The 21144-nt window shown below is 39.0% G+C and overlaps 1 protein-coding gene across 2 annotated transcripts in view; it reads right to left on the bottom strand.

Annotated features, from left to right (window-relative positions):
* The window catches only part of IL1RAPL1 (interleukin 1 receptor accessory protein like 1), a 1454732-nt gene that overhangs the window by 1361822 nt on the left and 71766 nt on the right, over positions 1-21144 (bottom strand). The window contains exon 1 of one of the 2 annotated variants that reach the window (XM_086387985.1): positions 8095-8592. The exons of the other annotated variant lie outside the window; for it this stretch is intronic. Coding sequence (XP_086244111.1) covers positions 8095-8187 — 93 coding nt within the window. The 5' untranslated portion in view covers positions 8188-8592. Of the gene's footprint in view, positions 1-8094; positions 8593-21144 lie in introns of those variants that run through there. 2 annotated transcript variants of the gene reach the window in all.

Below are 21144 nucleotides of genomic sequence, written 5' to 3'. Positions count from 1 at the left end.
CTCAGTGGGAGGGGATATATGTATATTTATGGAAAATTCCATGGACAAAGGAGTCTGGCAGCCTACATTTCATGTGGTCGCAAAGAGTTGGGCACGACTATACACACACACACACACACACACACACACAGTCGATTCACACTGATATACAGCAGAAACCAACACATTGTAAAGCAATTATCCTCCAATGAAAAGTAAATTTTAAGAAACAAATTAATGTTCATCCCAGCACTGTTTATAATAGCCAGGACATGGAAGCAACCTAGATGTCCATCAGCAGACGAATGGGTAAGAAAGCTGTGGTACATATACACAATGGAGTATTACTCAGCCATTAAAAAGAATACATTTGAACCAGTTCTAATGAGGCAATGAAACTGGAGCCTATTATACAGAGTGAAGTAAGCCAGAAAGAAAAACACCAATATAGTATACTAACGCATATATATGGAATTTAGAAAGATGGTAATGATAACCCTGTATGCAAGACATCAAAAGAGACACAGATGTATAGAACAGTCTTTTGGACTCTGTGGGAGAGCTGAGGGTGGGATGATTTGGGAGAATGGCATTGAAACATGTATAATATCATATAAGAAATGAATCACCAATCCAGGTTCGATGCAGGATACAGGATGCTTGGGGCTGGTGCACTGGATGACCCAGAGGGATGGTATGGGGAGGGAGGTGGGAGGGGGGTTCAGGATGGGGAACACATGTACACCCGTGGCAGATTCATGTTGATGTATGGCAAAACCAATACAATATTGTAAAGTAATTAGCCTCCAATTAAAATAAATAAATTTAAATTTAAATAAATAAATAAATAAGAATACATCAATTAAATAAATGTATATAACAGTTTTTAGGTGAACTTTTAAACAATAATTATTTTATAATATATCTACTTAAAATTGTTTCCCAAATCTCTTACGTAATTTACACCCTTAGAGTTTTGCTAAGTTAAATTAAATGAGAGGAATTCACTGAATACCTAAATCATTGCCAAATAAGATAAAATGTTAAAAAATTCTGTTTCCCTACTTTTAACTTCTTATTACGAGAGACTAAATACGTTTGCATCTTTTAGTAAATACATGTATATTGTACATTATTAAAAGGCTGTACTATGAAGCAGTATGTTTCCAAAAATTATAAAATGTATTTATAAGTTTGCCAAACCACAAAATGTTAGTACAATTCTCAACTTTTTACTTCTTTATTTGCACTAAAAAATTAAGATTTCAAAGGATTACAAGTTCCAACAAATATATGTGATTAAATTTATAATAAATAAGTAGATATATAAATAAGGAATAAACTATAAAATAAAGGATAGATCACAAATAAGGGATAAAGAAGGGGTGGATAAATAAGAGAAACATCTCTGTATGCAAGGAAAATGTGGAAAAGAAGATTTATGAAAAAGTAATCTTAAGACTGTTACATGTGGTCAAGCTGGATATGATAGGAATAAATTTAAGCACAGGAGATTTACCATCAGTAGTAAGCTGGTGCAAAATTAAAATTTGTTTTTCTCTCTTTTAAAAGGACAAAGTTTTCTTCAATTATTTGTTTTGTCTTAATGAGAAATTGTAAACAAAGATTTTTTGCTACCTTTAATATAACCTATCAAGAAAAACAAAGATTCTATATTTTGTCTTTATCAGCTCTTTCAACCCTCAGGGGAAAAAAACCTGAGTCTTTTCAATGTTAAAAGAGCTAAGGCTTGACTGGGAACAAGACGGCAGAGAAGAAAGACACTAAGCTCACTTCCTCCCACAGGCACACCAAAAATACAACTATTTACAGAGCAACTATTGATGAGAAAGACCACAATTTAGGAAAAAAGATCTTCCACAACAAAAGATATAAAGAAGGAACCACAATGAGACAGGAAGGAGGGGCAGAGACACTGTATAATTAAGACCCATGCCCTGGGTGGGAGTCCCACAAATGGGGGGATAATTACAACAGCAGAGGTTCTCCTCAAGGAGTGAGGGGTCTGATCCCCCATCAGGCTCACGGGGGTCCTGCAACAGGAAGATGAACCCCCAGAATATTTGGCTTTGAAAGGCAGTGGGGCCCACTTTGAGGAGAGTCAGAGCACTGTGGTAAATAGACTCCACCCTTACAGGGTGCACACACATCTCACACACTCCAGGACTCAGAGGGCAGATGCAGTCATTTGAAAGAAGTCTGGGTCAGACATACCTGCTGATCTTGGAGAGCTTCTCTGAGAGGCAAGAGGCGACTGGAGCTCCCCCAGGGGACATAATCATTTTGGGGAGCTTGTTCTACCACAACGACATTAGTGCTGGCAAGCACCATTTTGGAACCCTCTCTCTAGCTTTTTAGCACCCAGACCCAGCCCTGCCCACCAGCCTCTGGGCACCAATACAGGGATACCTCAGGTCAAGAAATTAGACGGGCAGGAACACAGCCTCACCAACCAGCAGGCAAGCTGCCTGAAGATCCCCTGAGCTCAAAGCTACCCTAGGCCATGGCCCTGGACAGGAGAGGGGCTTCGCAGAAATTCCAGGACCCAGCTCCACCCACCAATGAGCAGACACCAGCTCCAGGGTCCCCTGGGCCCCAACTATACCCACCAGTAGGCTGACACCAGCCAGGAGACTAATGCAGCTTTGCAGCAGGTGATGACAAGACCCAGCCCACCAACCAACCAGCCGCCCAGCCCCAGGACACCCCAGTCTCAAGCCCCATCTACCAGTTGGCAAATATCACCTATGGGATGCTCTGGGCCCTCAGTCAGCCACCATGGAATCTGACCACATTCACCAGAGGCCCAGTACAAACTTCAGGACTCCCATGGTTTGCTGCCAGAGATTCCAGGGCCCAGCTCTGCACACCAGTGGGCAAGTAGTAGCCCCTAGACCCCTAGGGTTCTACAGCTAGTCTCCTTATAACCCAGCCCCAGCAAACAGCAGCTGACAGCCTCAACACAAGGGAGGACCCGGCAACCAATCGGACCAGGCACACCTATCACACCACTCACAACAGTCTGCCTACCACAAAAGAAGAAACCATACAACTCACACAGGGGCCACCCCAGAGCATATAGCTTGGGTGATGAGAGGGGAGTGCACTGCTGGAACGCATAGCGCATCTCCTACAGAAGACCACTTCTCCAAGGTCAGTAAATGTAACCAACCTATCAGATACATAGAAATAAAAACATTAAATTAAGCAACATGAAACAGCAGAGGAACATGTTTCAAAAAAGAACAAGATAAAGCTCCAAAAGAACTAACCAAAGTAGAAATAGGCATCTACCCAATAGACAGTTGAAGTTAATGATTGTAAAGGTGATCAAAGAACAAAAGAGAAGACCACAAGATCAGAGTGAGTTTAAAAATGTTAACAAAGAGTTAAAAAACACATAGAACCAAACAGGTGAAGAATACAATAACAGAAATTTTAAAAACCCTAGAAGGAATCAACAGTACATTAAGTGATAAAGAGGAATGGATCAGTGAACTGAAAGAGTGGAAATCACTGAAGCTGAGCAGAAAAAAAAAAAAGGAATGAAAAGAAATGATGACAGTTCAAGAGACCTCTGGAACAATATCAAGGATACTGCCATTTGCATTATAGGAGTAGAACAGAGGCATAAAGGGGCAGAGAACATATTTGAAAACATAATAGCTGAAAACTTCCGTAACCTGGGAAAGGGAAGAGACAATCAGCTCCAGAAAGCACAGAGTTTGAAACAGGATCAACCCAAAGAGGACCACACCAAAGCACACTGTAATTAAAATGATAAAAATATGAGTGCATATATGTCACTGTGCATTTTTGTAAATCCATAAAATGTACAACATGCAGAGTGAACTCTAAAAATAAACTGTAGATTCTATATATAAAAAAATAAATAAATAAATAAATAAATGTAAAGAATGAATATTAAAAGCAGTAAGGGAAAAATGACAAGTTATGTACATGGGAACTCCCCTAAGTCCATCAGCTAACTTTTCAGTAGAAACTTGGCAGGCCAGAAGGCAGTGGCACAATATACTTAGAGCAATGAAAGGGGAAAAAATTTATAACCAAGAATACTCTATATGCTGAGGTTTTATTCAGATTTGATGGAGAGATCAAAAGTTTTATGGACAAGTAAAACCACCAAACCAGCTTTACAAGAAATGTTAAAGCAATTTCCTTAAGTGAAAAAGAAAAGGCCACAACTAGAAACACGTTGATTATGAAAAGAAAAATCTCACTGATAAAGGCTGATATAGTAAAGGTAATAAATCAACCACATATAATGCTAGTAGGAAGGTTAAAAGACAAAAGTAATAAAATCACATATATCTGCAATAAGTAGTTAAGGGATACACACACCAAAATAAACGGATGTAAAATATGATGTCAGAAGCAGTCATGGTCTGGGGAGTGGGGGGGAAAATTGTATTTGAAAATAACACATCAGCAGCTTAAAATAATCACATGCATGCATGTGTGTGTCTATACATACATACACAACATATATACATACACATGTATAAACCTCATGGTAACCACAGACATAAAACCTAGAATATATACACACACCAAAAAAAGACAGAGAGAGAGAGAGAGAGACAGAATCCTAACATAACTCTAAAGATAGTCATTAAATCACAAGGGAAGAGAACAAAAGAACTATCAAAACAACCCTAAAGCAATTAACAAAATAGCAATGACTACATATCTATCAACAATTACTTTAAATGTAAATAGACTAAAAGCTCCAATCATCAGGAACATTTCAAACTGCCAAAGATGCTTTGACCCTGACATCTAGAAATCTTCAGCTGGCTCCCCTCTGGACTTGGTGACTTATTGTGATCTCAACTGCAACTAATTATACTAATCACTGTTCTAATTTGTTTTTGCTCTCATTGTTTTTAAACTGTTTATGCTTTGTATTTCTCAGTGCTATACTAAGACAGCCTTCACAGGAATAATGACAGCTTGATGTCTGGAAATGATTGACCACTCCTATAATGATTCCTCCTAACGAAGATCTAGGAATTTCCATCTTGAATGTCACCTAACGCTCACTTCCTCGATGGCTCCTTGTTGCTCAAATGTGGTCATAAACTTTCTAAAAGCATATGTCTCCTACAATGACCTTTTTCCCTCTTCCATGGAACATGACTCTCTGGGAATGAGACTTCCAATACCAAGTAAGTCGATGTTGATGCCAAATAATCAAATGGTTGATCACAGATGCTTTACAATGAGAGATCTCAATCAAAAGGGAGAAATGTAAAAGGAAAATCAAAATGGAGTCAGTATTGCTAAGAGGCCACTGAGAAAGTATGACATGTATACATGTAAGCCTGGGTGGAATCTCACCTTTTGCCCACCCATTGTCCTGCTCAAGAGAGTTATCAGACCCTGAGCCTAAAACAACTAGTGATTCCTTAAGGACAAATATTTCCTGACTAATGTCAGAGTTGATCACAATTCTCACCAGGCAAGTTAAAGAACCTTGTGGCTTTTGTCTTTTAAACCCCTGACTTTTTCTGTTCCCCAGAACACTCTTTCGGTTTTACCTGATTATCTGTGCAATTCTTAACATCCCAAATAAAGCTATTTATTCCTTTCAGACTCAACACTGACTATTGTTCCACAACCAACAGGTCCATATTAGTACAAGTCTCTTAAAATCATGCCCTTTCTAGCTCCAACAGTGTCTCCAGGCTCACCCTTTTCATTTCCTGCACTGAAATTAACTCACTGTCATCCCCACATTCTCTTTCACTTCTGGGTTTACACTTTTAGTAATGTTGCTCTACCTGCAACCACTCCTTTCCTCTTCCAGCCATCCTCAACTTTAACATGTCATATTCCTTATTACCGTTTCTAACAAATTTCTGGGCCAGCTCACTTTAGCAGAGACCTGGAATAAAAGATAGCTTTTGGAATGAATGGCATTATGAACACATATATTTATCTACAACATAGATGTAATATGTTGGACGAAGTGCATTTTTGTTCAACATAACAGAGGAAGAAAATTTTTATGAGCGTTTCCCAATTGTCAAGTATCTGTCAAGCACCTAAGTTTCTTCACTTAATCCTCTTAACCACTGAGAATGAATATTATAATTATCTTCATTTTATAAACTGCAAAATAGGCACAGAGGAGTCAAGTCACCAGTTCACTGGTATAACTTCAAAGATCTGCAGTTCCAGATCTGTGACTATACCACGCTGTCTCTAGTCCTCAGTACATTCAAGACTTGATATCCAGAAGATATCATGATAGGTAATGAGCAGTTTCCAAAGCAAGCATTTGCCAAAAGAAATCGTCAACTAGAGTAGGGTACAGCAAGAGTTGGATGGACATGACTATTTAGAATCTCGTTGTTGTTGTTCAGTTGCTAAGTCATGTCTGACTCTTTAAGACCCCACTGACTGCAGCATGCCAGGCTTCTCTGTCAATCACTATCTCCCTGATTTTGCTCAAAGTCATGTTCATTGAGTCAGTGATGCCATCCAACCATCTCATCCTCTGCTGGCCCCTTCTCCTCTTGCCCTCAATTTTTCCCAGCATCAGGGTCTTTTCCAATGAGGACTAGGGATTTATGACACTAAGTCAAACAGCCAAGTCCCAGGTATTGCCTACAGCTACTGCAATTCATATACAGCACAAAGTTGGGACACAAAACTGAATAAGAAAACAGTACTTTTGGAAACCCAGCCTGGAATCCAGTAGCACTGACCAGGAATGGCTAGAAAGAAACCTCTTTAAGAAATTTCTATAGCTACTGTCAAGCCATCCCAAATAAATATGCAATTTAAGTAAAAATAGAGTGACTGCAGTTCTTTAAAGCAAGTTGTTTTCCCCCTAGGTTCAAACAGCTTTCCAAGCACCACTTACTTACAAAGCAATTCTAAGGCTGCCACTGCTTAAGGTTGGGGTCACAATATCAATCACCAGCAGAGGAGGGGTCAGACCTGCCCTCACCAGAGAAATGTTCAGAACCAGGTATACAGGAGAACCAGGAAACAATGGCCTTACAGAGATGGAGGGAACAAATACTTCTCAGTAACAAGAAGGAAATGCAGTTATTCAGATTAGGGCAAAAAGTCCAAGTCAAGTAGGTAGCTGTGGATGAATAACTAAGCAAAAAACCCAGGTCAGGCGGTTTAGCCCTACAGAGTTGTCCATGAGGCGTCATTTTCCTTTGACAAGAAGTTTTGTTTTAATTTAGAGCTGCAGTACAAACCCACGAAACATGAGATTTATACTTAAGATTCAGGCAGACCCAGTTTGTGACCTATTTTACAAAGATTATTTTACAAGGTAACAGTATTGTAAATCTAGGTAAGAAGCTAATTAGTCACCCTATCTTGGGTAGTAGGCACTGTATATTTCCCAAACGTATTTTTTATAAAGGTAATTCAGTAGGTATCATAGACCAAGAATGATTCCATTCACTCGCTTAGAATTTTTTAAAAATCACCATCTTGAAAATAGGCACGCATTTCTTTAATATTTATACTGAATTTAAAATTATGCCTAAAGATAAATTAGACCAATATGCCATCAGAAATAATAAATACCTTTATATTAGAATAAAATGAATTCAAGACGCAAATTGTCAACAGATAACACACTTCGAAAACTCTGCTACATACTTAAGAAGTGCTGGTAAAATTTAACTCCCAGTATATGGTGGGATTAAGTGTACTTTCTCTTGGAAAGGCATATTGGCTGGAGAAAATCATAAAACTATTTACCAGCACCAATTAGCAATTTCTTAACGTTATATTGTGAATGAACCCAGATGACAGCAAAAATAAATCAGTTTCATGTCTTTGATAGAAAGTTTTCACTCAAAACAGTTAACTTCTCAACTGAGTCCCTTTTCTAAACAAACTTAAAGCAGTGGGACCAAAAGAAATTTTTTTTAATTAGAAAGGTTTCATGTGTGTATTTTTGTATATTCATTCACACTTTTTGACTTCAATAGAGCGCTAAGTACAGAACAATTAATTCAGCTTGCAAAACCAGGAAACATTTTATGTAAATCTACCCACTAATAAACTTTCTCTTGTGCTTTGCAACAGACTAATTACCTTCTCAGAAATTCCGCTCTTCTTTGCCACTTTTTCTTCTTGGCTTTCTTCTTCGACAGTCTTAGCATATCCAGAGAAAGATCTTCCCCACATCCATTATATTTAGAAGAGTATTAAACTATTTCTATTACCCAATTCACAAGTACGTGGGGTCCACTGTCTCTTCAGCAAGCTCTAAACCCCCACAGGCGAGGACTGGGCTACCTACGTGGATTTCGCTTTCACAGAACTTTTCACTGGATACCCTGGCACGCCATAATGGAAGGATTTCTTAGCAGGTATTGCAGCCTTCCAATTTTTGAGGTTCGAGCGCCTATTGGGGAACAGGAAGCCAGGCTCACATCAAGACGCCTTTCCCGCATCGCAGAGCCATCCGCCGGGAAAGTGCTCGAAAGCTTAGAAGAACGTGTGAGAGCTGGGGAGAGAGTGCACCCGCGTGGTCAAGCCTGGGCGAACATAGGCAAGCACTGGTGCTTGCTCCACAGCTGCCGCCACTCTGAAGAGTTCCTGATATTTGTATGTGTGGGGATAATCTTAGGCACTAATCAGGAAATGTACTTTTCTAAAGCATCTTTGTTGCTTATAAAGTATCACTTAAAATAAGTTTAGGAAATAACAATACAGGACACTCACACACACACCCCGGCCAAGTGTAATTAGCATTTCAGGTAATAAAAGACTTAATTCATTTCTTATGCTGTGCTATGCTACATCGCTTCAGTCGTGTCAGACTGCGACCCTATGGACTGTAGTTCGCCACGCTCCGCTAACCATGGGATTCTCCAGACAAGAATACTGGAGTGGATTGCTATGCCCTCCTCCAGGGGATCTTCCTGACCCAGGGATTGAACCTGCATCTCTAACGTCTGCTGCACTGGCAGGCAGGCTCGTTACCACTAGTGCCACCTGGGAAGCCCTTGTTTCATATAAGCCTACTCTAATATTGGAGGTAAACTTATTCTAGAAAAAAAAATTATACCTTGTTTTTCATCTAGATGTCCTGTATATTATCTGGCAACTTTATTTATTAGGTAAGGGGACTTCCTGGTGGCTCAGACGGTAAACCGTCTGCATACAATGCGGGAGACCTGGGTTCGATCCCTGGGTTGGGAAGATCCCCTGGAGAAGGAAATGGCAACCACTCCAGTACTCTTGCCTGGAAAACCCCATGGACGGAGGAGCCTCATAGGCTACAGTCCATGGGGTCGCAAAGAGTCGGACACGACTGGGCGATTTCACTTTCACTTGTTGAAAAGTATAACTGCCATAAACAAAATATCTTGCTTGGGAGCATTGTCTCAGAGGCTTGGTTGACTGCATTGCCTTGCGGGTTCAGTGATCTGATTGTCAGTGGATGCCCAGCCACAAGCCTGCATTTACAGGCTTGTGCAGTGAGGTAATGTTACCTGTCCTTAACCAGAGTATGTGCGTTGTGGTGCTGCGTGCTCAGTTGTGTTGGACTCTTTGTGACCCCGTGGACTGTAGCCCACCAGGCTCTTCTGTACATGGGATTTTCCAAGCAAGAATACTGGAGTGGGCTGCCATTTCCTCCTCCAAGGAATCTTCCCCACCCAGGGATTGAACTGCTGCAATGGTAGGCGGGTTCTTTACCACTAAGCCACCTGGGAAGCATAACCTTAGTACATGCATGGTGTGTTTTTGTTTTTTTTTTTTTAATTCATTCCAATAAATGCTTAATAGCGTCTCTTCAGTGGGTCAAATGGATACTTTGTCCCCAAATTAAATGTCTTTCTTTAAAAGGCAAATGGAAATAGGTCCATATTCATGATACACAGTTTTGCTGACACCTGATGAAACCACCTGAAGACCTGATTGAGAGTCTAGCAGGTGGCCTGCAGCTCTGCTCTTCCCTTGTACACAGAGGTGGGAGGGCTGGTGGTGGAAGTGCCCTGGGGAGTTGCCTGGTTCACCTTCCAAGAGCTACAACCTTGTGTCATAGCAACAAGCCTGACAAGTGCAGTTCGCTGAGTTCTGAGCAAATGTGCATTTAATCTGCCTGATTCAGCGCTGAATCAGGGCGGAACATAGCTTACAGGTGATGAGCATGTGGGGCGAAGAGGGTTTTGAAGCAAGCACAGTCTAGGATGAACTTCACAGAAAAGGGTAGAAAAATCAAGGGAAGGCAAAGACAAACAATCCCATTGTTCAGACGTAAAAGATTAAGCCTAGGGAATTACTGGACAAAGTCAGCAATATGGAATTACCTTGGGAGAGATCAAAAAGGGACTTCAGAAGAGCTAAAAGAGACGTGTAACCACTTGTCACCAATGCAAGCCAAGGATGGTTAGACAGAAATAGCCCCCTGCAGATATTTTTGACAGACTCTCCCAGTAAAATCTTATTCTCTGAATCTACAATACAGTCTTTGCTCTTGTCATATTTTCCCAAATCACAGTTCTTGCATAGATATAAATATGGAAATTGAAAGTATTTTCCTTCAAAAATGATAAAAGATACATTTTTAGATGGATGACAGTTCAACTCAAAGTACAATTGAGTTTAGGGGGACAGTTACCATGCAAAAATCAAGGTGTTCCCTAGGTATTTATACTCTTGTTTTAAAAATGTAGTTACATTTAAATGCATTTGATTTGTTGTCTTTTCTATTGCTATAGAAAAAATAGGAAAGATGACTATAAATATGCATATTTTGCAACGATTAGGCATTTAATATGCAATAAGATATTTGCTAGGGAAGTATGTCTATGCTTAGAACAGAGAACAGGCTCCAGGGTTATGTCAAGCTGCAAAGTGATATGTATGCGAATGAATTCTCAGGCTCATTAATCATTTTTATACTTGAAGTGCTAAACTGCTAATGTTACACTGAGAGTGAAAATGAAGTAATTAAAGAGTTTAATAGCTACAGTCTTTTGAGGGGAAAACAAGTTGATAATGCTTCTTTTAATATGTTACATAAATTGGATTTTTTGTTAAATTGCAAAAACCAGGTTCATCTATTGTGCAGCTTCCAGTGACACAAATCATTTGATTATATTTGTGTATGAGGTCAATAGATGGCTATGGGAAGGCAGTTCACTAAACCATCACATTTATAAGAGGAAGTCTGTGTTACCCAGAGCACAAAAACACCTATCAGGTTCTCACCTTTTTCCTTTTGATGTTTGAAAGCACTACTTCTCAAATTATCTGTGATGAAGGGCCAGTTTTTGTTCTTTTGTTCTCAATTCATCACAGATCAATTCTTTTGTAAAATACAAAACCAATTACTTGAAAAATGAAACCAGAAGACAACCTAGTTTTAAATGACCATATTCAACAGACATAACATTACTCAGTCACATTTCTATAAAAGTTTCTAACAGCCTAACCTTAGTTACTCCACAGACCCAGAGATAATGTGAGGAGTCAGCCTTGGAAGCAGTGGTTTGGTCATACAATGACTCCAATTCACATAAGGGTTGAATGCTCAGGTCATTTGCAGGCTAGGGACATGAGAGGAGAGCTAATACTCTGTATAAGCCTCCTGCCACTTTTATGAAGGTCCATGAACTAGTCTCTGCAGTGGTAAGAAATGCACATCGATAGGCATCTCTGTGCAGTCCCCTTCACTGAAATTTGCTTTTTCTCTCATTCAATAACTCTAAATACATCTTCCCCATTCTTCCCTTTTTCCTTTCCTTTCATTATTTTTTCTTCATCCCATTTTGGAGGCATTTTCAGGCAGTTAAAAAGCCATAACCTTGGAAATGGGCAAAACGTTATATGTGAAAGTTAATGTATTAGTAGCTTTGCTTACAGCTTATCAACATGACTCTACTTAGGAAATTAATTAAATAAAGCCAGTCAATCAACCAACAAACCAGATAAGCAAACAACTGACATTACAACATCTTTTTCCCTCTCCCAGGTAACAGTCTCATCTTCCACAGTGGCCCAAGCCAGAGTTTTGGGAGTCAAACTCACACGTAACCCAATTCCAAATGTCACCAATGCCATAAATTATTCCCCCCAAATGGTTGTCACATCCATTTCTTCACTTTTGCACCTCCCCAGCCACCATTTCCAATTCTTTTCTGAGGTTTTGAAACTGATCCCCCTGTATCTTTTCCCAAACCCATGCAATCAATCATCTTCAACATTGCTATCAGAAGGCTCTTTCTAAATTAAAAACCTCCTCAAGTTAATCTCCTGCTTGAAACATTCCCCAGAGGCTCACTCACTGTGAACTATGGGGAAAAGTTCAGAGGTCTAACATTTGGACTGATATACATGTCACAGTTCTTAAACAGTTAAACTCTTTGAAAATTACTTGGTAAATAACAGCTTCCATAAGTCCAGGTCACACAGGCCACGCCCAAAACACCTCCCTAAGACTCTGCTTTCATCCTTCAGAGAAGGGGCCTCCAACAGAACTGTCCTGATAGATGATAACACAGCCTTAACAGCTGGGAATTATTTTTAATATCTCTCCTATTTATAAGTCCTTCACTAGCTAGCCTTGGGGTACTGTTCCCTTTTCCAAGCAGGAAAAGTGGTTTTGGGTTCTTTTCCCTGCTTTTTTTTTTTTTGGCACATGCCACACTAACAACTACATAGCACAATTTAACTACACCATAGAGCCAATATTTGAAGATAAAGTCAGGTTTTTCATTCACCGAACTCCAAAGTGCACAGATACAATAGATAACATTATCGAATATAGAATGTTCTTTGATCATCAGAATGTTTTATTCTAATATATCAAATGAGTATTGTGTTTGAATTGGTTTCCTTTCCTATTATCAACTTGTACTCTATTTTGCCTATTGCTGCTAAGTCGCTTCAGTCGTGTCCGACTCTGTGCGACCCCATAGATGGCAGCCCACTAGGCTCTTCTGTCGCTGGGATTCTCCAGGCAAGAACACTGGAGTGGGTTGCCATTTCCTTCTCCAATGCATGAAAGTGAAAAGTGAAAGTGAAGTCACTCAGTTGTGTCCGACTCTTCACAACCCCATGGATTGCAGCCCACCAGGCTCCTCCGCCCATGGGATTTTCCAGGCAAGAGTACTGGAGTGGGTTGCCATTGCCTTCTCCATTTTGCCTATTAACACTCAATTATTCTTATAGTTTCATGATGGAAATAATCATTCATTTTATATTCTATCCCCTGATATAGTGGGGACTGATATTTTTACATATAAGCACAGAATATTATAAAAATCTAGTCTGTTTAAAAGATTTTTTCACTGTGACTAATTTATAGGTAGTATAAAATATTTTATTAAGCCTTCTCAGTGATCCATTTAATTTCAAGATTACTTAATATAACAAATCCTCACTATGTAAAAATATTTAGAATTGAACTTGACCTCAATCAATTAATAAATCCATCAGCATTTACTTTTCAATGCACATGTATATGAACTTTCATGTAATTAGCTAGACTTTGTTATAGAAATGCTAATTTTCTGTATTATTTCAAATCACAGTAGTTACCCTCAACTAAATTTTATTTTCATGCATCAGTTGCATATGTATGCTACTCTATATGATTAGGCAGACTTTGTCATGCTAGTATTTTTAATTTTGTATTCAAGACAAACTTGCCTTCCTCAATTGAACTTATTGTACTATATCAGTTCTTTACTTGACTTAAGATCTAGATGACTGGTTTTCCTGTAAGATAGAAGCAGACTTAAACACAGGAATCTTAAGCCAGTCTAGACTTGGAGCTGAGTATAAATCATAGCACCTTTTTTGGTAATATAGAGCATTTTAGGATGGAAAGAGGCCAAGGTGTACATTTAGGTCTGGCCCATCTCTGAGTTATAAATATTATTATAGCCTACTCTGCTTTCTCCTCAACCTCTTCTTGCCAAAACTATTTTTAAATTTTACTTGTAATACTTTCTTCTTTTGCTGGCCTAGCTGACTTATCCTATGGTACCCACTCCTAGCATGATGAATCTCTATTTCTTTGTGACTTTTCTTTGATATAACCTGGTGGTGTCTGCTGGCAGTTGATATTTGCTCAAATAGTTAGGATCACCAGTCATATCCATTCTCTGAGAACTGTGCAGATATGAAATAATCCCTTCTTAATCTCTTCATTCTCAAAGTACATAGTTCTGAAATTTACTATATTATCTCTATAACTATGTCCTTGAATATCATGCTGTTACTCAGTGTCCTGTCATTTCTAAAATAACAAATTTATAATAAACCAATTGGAATTTGAGTATTTCATATATGGTAGTTCACATCTTACTTCACCCTTTATATATTTCCCCTAATATAAAACTTGGCTTTTCTATTTTAGGGGAAAATCACAGAATCTTCAAGAATAACTATTCTTACTTTTGATCTAAAATACCTATTATTTAATGACTAAATTTTTTAGCAGAGTAGAGGAGTAAAACAAATAGCAAAGTGCCCTTAAATCTATTATAAAACCATCACACCACTAGATTTTTTAAAGAACTCAAAAGTATCTGGATGCACTAGAGATGCATTGTATATCCTGGGCATGCCATGAGAAAACTAGATCAGTTAAATTTAGTTGCAATCCCATAATCCCCACCACACATACACACACATGCACACACACGCACACACAGGCACACACAAACACACACACAGAGAGAAATACATCATCCTCACTCTGCTTTGAAATAGGAGAGGTTTCACAAGTAAGGTGTTACAGAGTGGTTTTCCCTTCCATCCATATGAAAAAGCCAAGCTGAAACAATGCAGATAGAAATAGTTCCCCTCCTCCCCATCTTCTCATCATCTGAAATTCAGAGCACTAACCCTCAAAATTAAATGTGTTTTTTTCTAGACAAAATCTGTAATTTTAACCAAGTGTCCCAGATGATTCTGACCTAACATAGAATGATTCATCTCTTCATTTTTTCCTACCACATTTTTTTCCTTCACTGGTTACTAAATAGTTAAATCCTTTGCTGGTGCCTTAAAATATCTTTACAGAGCCATGCTATAAACAGGTAAGCACATTTTAAGAAAATATGCTTAAAACTAATTGAGAAAAGTAAGACACTTTTGGGAGACACAGGAATTCATTCATTCAACAATTTTTCTAGAGCATCTATTAAGTGAGAGGCACTTTGCTCAGTGCTGGACATACAAAAGTAAAAATCAGTATTTTCATCACCACTATAGATGTTTCTGTATATCTTCACTATATATATATATATTTCATTCAATACTATAGAAACATCCATCTGTTTAATACTTCTTTACTTCAAGTTCCCTTTGAAACTCCTTTTGGCAAGACAGTTAAATCCTTTACACTGGGAGTCTATCCCTTCCCCCTCAGTTTCATTTCTTTTCCTCTACCATCAACCTATCTGCTTAGATGTTTCTAGAATAATTTCTGACAGAAATAATATAGGCCAAAGACACTGAATGTTAATTTCACGAGCCAGACAAAATGGAGAAGAAGTGGCAAAAGTGAAATATCAATATCCATCTTTGCTACAATGAAGAAAAATGAACTGCAAACATCCTAAAGTGTGAACCACTCCACTGATAGTTCACTTCTACCTTTAGAAGTCACACAGATTCGAATGTACAAATACTGTTGTTGTTGTTCAGTTGCTAAGTCATGTCTGACTCTTTACGACCCCGTGAACTGCAGCATACCAGGCTCCTCTGTCCTTTACTGTCTCCCAAAGTTTGCCCAAATTCATCTCCATTGAGCCAATGATGCCATCCAACTATCTCATCCTATCAGCCCATCTCCTCCTGCCCTCAATCCTTCCCAGCATCAGGGTCTTTCCCAAAGAGCTGGCTCTTTGCATCAGGTGGCCAAAGTATTGGAGGTTCACCTTCAGCATCAGCCCTTCCAATGAATATTCAGGGTTGATTTCTTTGGGATTGTCTAGTTTGATTTCCTTGCTGTCCAAGGGATTCTCAAGAGTCTTCTCCAACAACACAGTTCAAAAGCATCAACTCTTCCGCTCTCAGCCTTCTTTATGGTTCAACTCTCACATCCATACATGACTACTGGAAAAACCATGGCTTTGATTACATGAACCTTTGTTGGCAAAGTAATGTCTCTGCTTTTTAATGTGCTGTCTAGGTTTGTCACAGTTTTCCTTCCAAGGAGCAAGCATGTTTATTTCATGGCTGCAGACACCGTCCAAAGTGATTCTGGAGCCCAAGAACCTAAAATCTGTCACTGTTTCCACTTTTTCCCCTTTTATTTGCCATGAAGTGAGAGGACCAGATGCCATAATCTTTGTTTTTTTAATGTTGAGTTACAAATATTACACATCCTATATTACCTATGTATTTAACCTCTGGCAGGTTCAGAGAAGACCTCTCCTGGGTGGGCAGTGTCTGTATTGGACACTAGAGGATAGGAGTGACAAGGGAAGAAAGAAAAGCAATAGCAAGAGTCTGAAGCAGAAGGCAGAAAATTCTCAACATTAGAAGCAACTAGATTACTAAGTAGCTTAACATTTTATCCTATGAATAGCTTTTCTAAATGCCTAATTTTTTCCCTGTTGTTGTTATTCATTCGCATTCAGCTCTTTGCGACCCCATGGACTGCAGCATGACAGGCTTCCCTGTCCTTCATCATCTCCCAGAGCTTGCTCAAACTCATGTCCATTGAGTCGGTGATGCCATCCAACCATCTCATCTTCTGTCTTCCCCTTCTCCTCCTGCCTTCAATCTTTCCCAGAATCAGGAGCTTTTCTAATGAGTCAACTATTTGCATCAAGTGGCTGAAGTATTGGAGCTTCAGCTTCAGCATCAGTCCTTCCAGTGAATATTCAGACCTGATTTCCTTTAGGATTGACTGGTTTGATGTCCTTGCAGTCCAAGGAGGGTTTTTAAAATTAATTTTTATTGAAGTATAGTTGTTTTACAAAGTTGTGTTCATTTCTGCTATACAAAGTGAATCAACTATACATATATCCCCCTTTTTCTTGGATTTCCTTCCCATTTAGGTCACCACAGGGCACTGAGTAGGGTCCTCTGAGCTGTACAGTAGGTTCTCATTAATTATCTATTCTACATAGTATCAATAGTATATACATGTCTTCCTGTAGGGGTTTAATAAAACCCTAATTCTACATCATGGCCTTGTGTTTGTTTCAAAGAAATAAAAAACTTTTTACATGATCCAATATTAATCTAACCTAAATTTACGTCTGTCCTTGATCTTCAATCACTCCAAAAAGCCAAACATGTTGGAATGTGAAGCCAAGTGGGCCTTAGGAAGCATCACTACAAACTAAGCTAGTAGAGGTGATGGAATTCAAGTTGAACTATTTCAAATCCTAAAAAATGATGCTCTTAAAGTGCTGCACTCAATATGCCAGCAAATTTGGAAAACTCAGCAGTGGCCACAGGGCTGGAAAGGTCAGTTTAAATTGCAATCCCAAAGAAAGGCACTGCCAAAGAATGTTCAAACTGTTGCACAATTTCATTTATCTCACACGCTAGCAAAGTGATGCTCAAAATTCTCCAAGCCAGGCTTCAACAGTACATAAACGATGACCTTCCAGATGTTCAAGCTGGATTTAGAAAAGGCAGAGGAACCAGAGATCAAATTGCCAATACCTGCTGGATCATCAAAAAAGCAAGAGAGTTCAGTCCTGAATATTCATTGGAAGGACCGATGGCGAAGCTGAAACTCCAATACTTGGGCCACCTGATGCGAAGAACTGACTCCTTGGAAGCCCCTGATTCTGGAAAAGATTGAGAGCAGGATGAGAAGGGGACGACAGAGGATGAGATGGTTGGATGGCATTACTGACTCAGTGGACATGAGTTTGAGCAAGCTCCGGGAGTTGGTGACGGACAGGGAAGCCTGGCGTGCTGCTGTCCATGGGGTCACAAAGAGTTGGACATGATGAGAGACTGAACTGAACTTGATCTTCAAAAGCTCTTTGTTTGCAATTTACTTTTCAGTTATCTACTTCTTTTTTTCCCCTAGAAGTGGTCAGCAGTCATTGAGCCTCTAGAAATATGTATCCCAATGAAATTCAATATATTTTAAAGTTCCATGTTTTATTTCACTTCCATTCAGATATAAAACATACATGTGCTATACATCCGTGTCTCTTTTGCTGTCTCGTATACAGGGTTATCGTTACCATCTTTTGGACTCTGTGGGAGAGGGAGAGGGTGGGAAGATTTGGGAGAATGGCATTGAAACATGTGAAATGTCATGTATGAAATGAGATGCCAGTCCAGGTTCAATGCACGATGCTGGATGCTTGGGGCTGGTGCACTGGGACGACCCAGAGGGATGGTATGGGGAGGGAGGAGGGAGGAGGGTTCAGGATGGGGAACACATGTATAATTTTTTTTTTAATTAAAATTGAATAAAAAAAATAATAAAAAAAAAAAAAAAATAAAAGCTCATCACCAAATCCCAAAAATAAATAAATAAATAAATAAAGAGCTTGAGCTGGTATTCACCCCAGACAGAATTAAGTGATAACTGATCTTAAAAAAATTAGTGGGCATCTAAAAAAAAATAAATAAATAAAACATACATGTGATTTTGCTGCTCTGGAAGAATGATTAAGGTCTTCTCTTTAGTAACCTCCTTCACTTGGGGGCTAATAGAGCACTGCTGCTGCTAAGTTGCTTCAGTCATGTCTGATTCTGTGTGACCCCATAGATGGCAGCCCACCAGGCTCCCCCGTCCCTGGGATTCTCTAGGCAAGAACACTGGAGTGGGTTGCCATTTCCTTCTCCACTGCATGAAAGTGAAAAGTTAAAGTGAAGTCGCTCAGTCGTGTCCGACCCTCAGCGACTCCATGGACTGCAGCCTACCAGGCTCTTCCATCCATGGGATTTTCCAGGCAAGAGTACTGGAGTGGGGTGCCACTGCCTTCTCCGAATAGAGCACTAGGACTCTTCAACCAGCTCTTGTTACAAATGAAGCAAATAGAGGTGTTAGCCTTTTGTTGATTTGTCAGTTTCCATCAGATATTTTATTTTCAAACCTCTGCTTATAATATATATTGTAATTAAGAGAAATGCATATTTTAATGACCTACTCAGCATCACAAATCATTAATAAGTATTTGTTTGTTCTTTTTTGCTGATGGGAGCATCACAAGTCTTTATTTTTTCAGAGCTTAGACTAGGAGGTGTAATATCAAGAAATACTTGTGTGCTTTGTCGGTGACATTATTTTAACATCAATTTCCAGCCATTTTAATTGTTTTCCTTTATGATGTTGATGGTATGATAATACGGTGCACCACTGGTAAATATTTTTACCACCTGAACTTTTCTTACAGGAAATATGATTCCCTAGTTTAATCTGCTATTCCTTTTCAAGGATTTCTTATATAACAGTGTATGTCAGGTTAATTTTTCTGGCTTCATTTCATGTAGACCAAGGTCATGAGTTTAATTTCTTTGGAGGCAGCTCAGTGTTTTAAAAGGGAACTAAATTTGGTCCCAAACAGACCTGATTTTCCATCTCAACTCCTCCGCCCCCACCTCCATCCCACTCCACCCTTTCTCAGGTGAAAGGAAAAAGAGTGCCCTGTTCTCTCTGCACCCAAGACTAATCCGATCAGATTTACACTAAAACATAATTCTCCCCTAAAAACTAAGGTTTATCCAATATCAGGGGTTTACTTGTACTTTCTTCTGGGTAAATTAAAGCATTTGGACAGATTTCTTAATTTCTGAGCATCAGTTGTCTCATATTTAAAGATTTTTGTTGAAAAAAGGTTCTCACAGGGTCCTTGTGACTCCTGAGTATGTCAAACACTAAGTGTCATTTCTGGTACTTAGTAACTGCTGAACAAATGTTAACACTTTGCTTCTCTGTGCTTGCTTGATCATCTTTTCTATGTATGGAACAGATAGATGACTAACTCATAGACTGCTGGCATAATCTTGGTAAGAATCAATCAAGTTCCATTCAAAATTGTCCTCCTCCCCCAAATATCCCAAATAGCTTTTGTATCCCAAGCATATTATTAACTATGAGTCAGAATTTTAAAAATAGTTATGCATTTCAAATAATTTATGTGTAGTTAAGGCTAAACTAATCTGCCCCATAAGCTTTATATGACTATAACGAAAGATAGTGGAAGGTTTTTTTTTTCCACTTAACCAATTTTATAAATGTAGGAAGATAATAATACCTACCTCATAGATTTATTGCTAAAAATAAACAAGTTAACAAGTGTAAAGCATTAGGTACAGTGTAATGCACAAAATTAAGTCCTTGATAACAGAATCAAGATTGCAGGGAAAAATAGCAATAACCTCAGATATGCAGATGACACCACCCTTATGGAAGAAAGCAAAGAGGAAGAACCCCTTGATGAAAGTGAAAGAGGAGAGTGAAATAGCTGGCTTAAAACTTGACATTCAAAAAACGAAGATCATGGCATCTGGTCCCATCACTTCATGGCAAATAGATGGGGAAATAATGGAAACAGTGACAGACTTTATTTTCTTGGGCTCCAAAATCACTGCAGATGGTGACTGCAGCCATGAAATTAAAAGACGCTTACTCCTTGGAAGAAAAGTTATGACCAACCTAGACAGCATGTTAAAAAGCAGAGACATTACTTTGCCAGCAAAGGTCTGTCTAGTCAAAGCTATGGTTTTTCCAGGGGTCATATATGGATGTGAGAGCTGGACAATAAAGAAAATTGAGTGTCGAAGGACTGATGCTTTTGAACTGTGGTGTTGGAGAAGACTCTTGAGAGTCCCTTGGACAGCTAGGAGATCAAACCAGTCAAGGAGTTGTGGAATGATTTGAAAAAACAACAGATCGTAACCATGAGATAAAGAGAAGCAGAGATGGAAACAGAGAGAGTGAGATGGCAAGATGAAAGGGTGAGAGAGAAGAAAGTCCATTTTAACTGACTACCTGAAACAGGAACTATTAACTCTTGCCTTTTCCCCACCCTACTAAATGATCCTGGGCAACCTGAGCCTCAGTTCTTCCCGTTAATCCCTATGATGATTCATTTCAGCATTCATGAAATGTTAGCACATACCACAGGCCAAACACAGTGATCTTAAATATGACAGCAGATATAACCATGACCTGTACATACTAAAACACCA

This window comes from Bos grunniens, chromosome X, assembly GCF_055505025.1.
Source record: "Bos grunniens cultivar Pamir isolate PY7600 chromosome X, Bosgru_T2T1.0, whole genome shotgun sequence".
NCBI lineage: Eukaryota > Metazoa > Chordata > Mammalia > Artiodactyla > Bovidae > Bos > Bos grunniens.
This window is presented reverse-complemented; position numbering and strand designations above follow the sequence as displayed.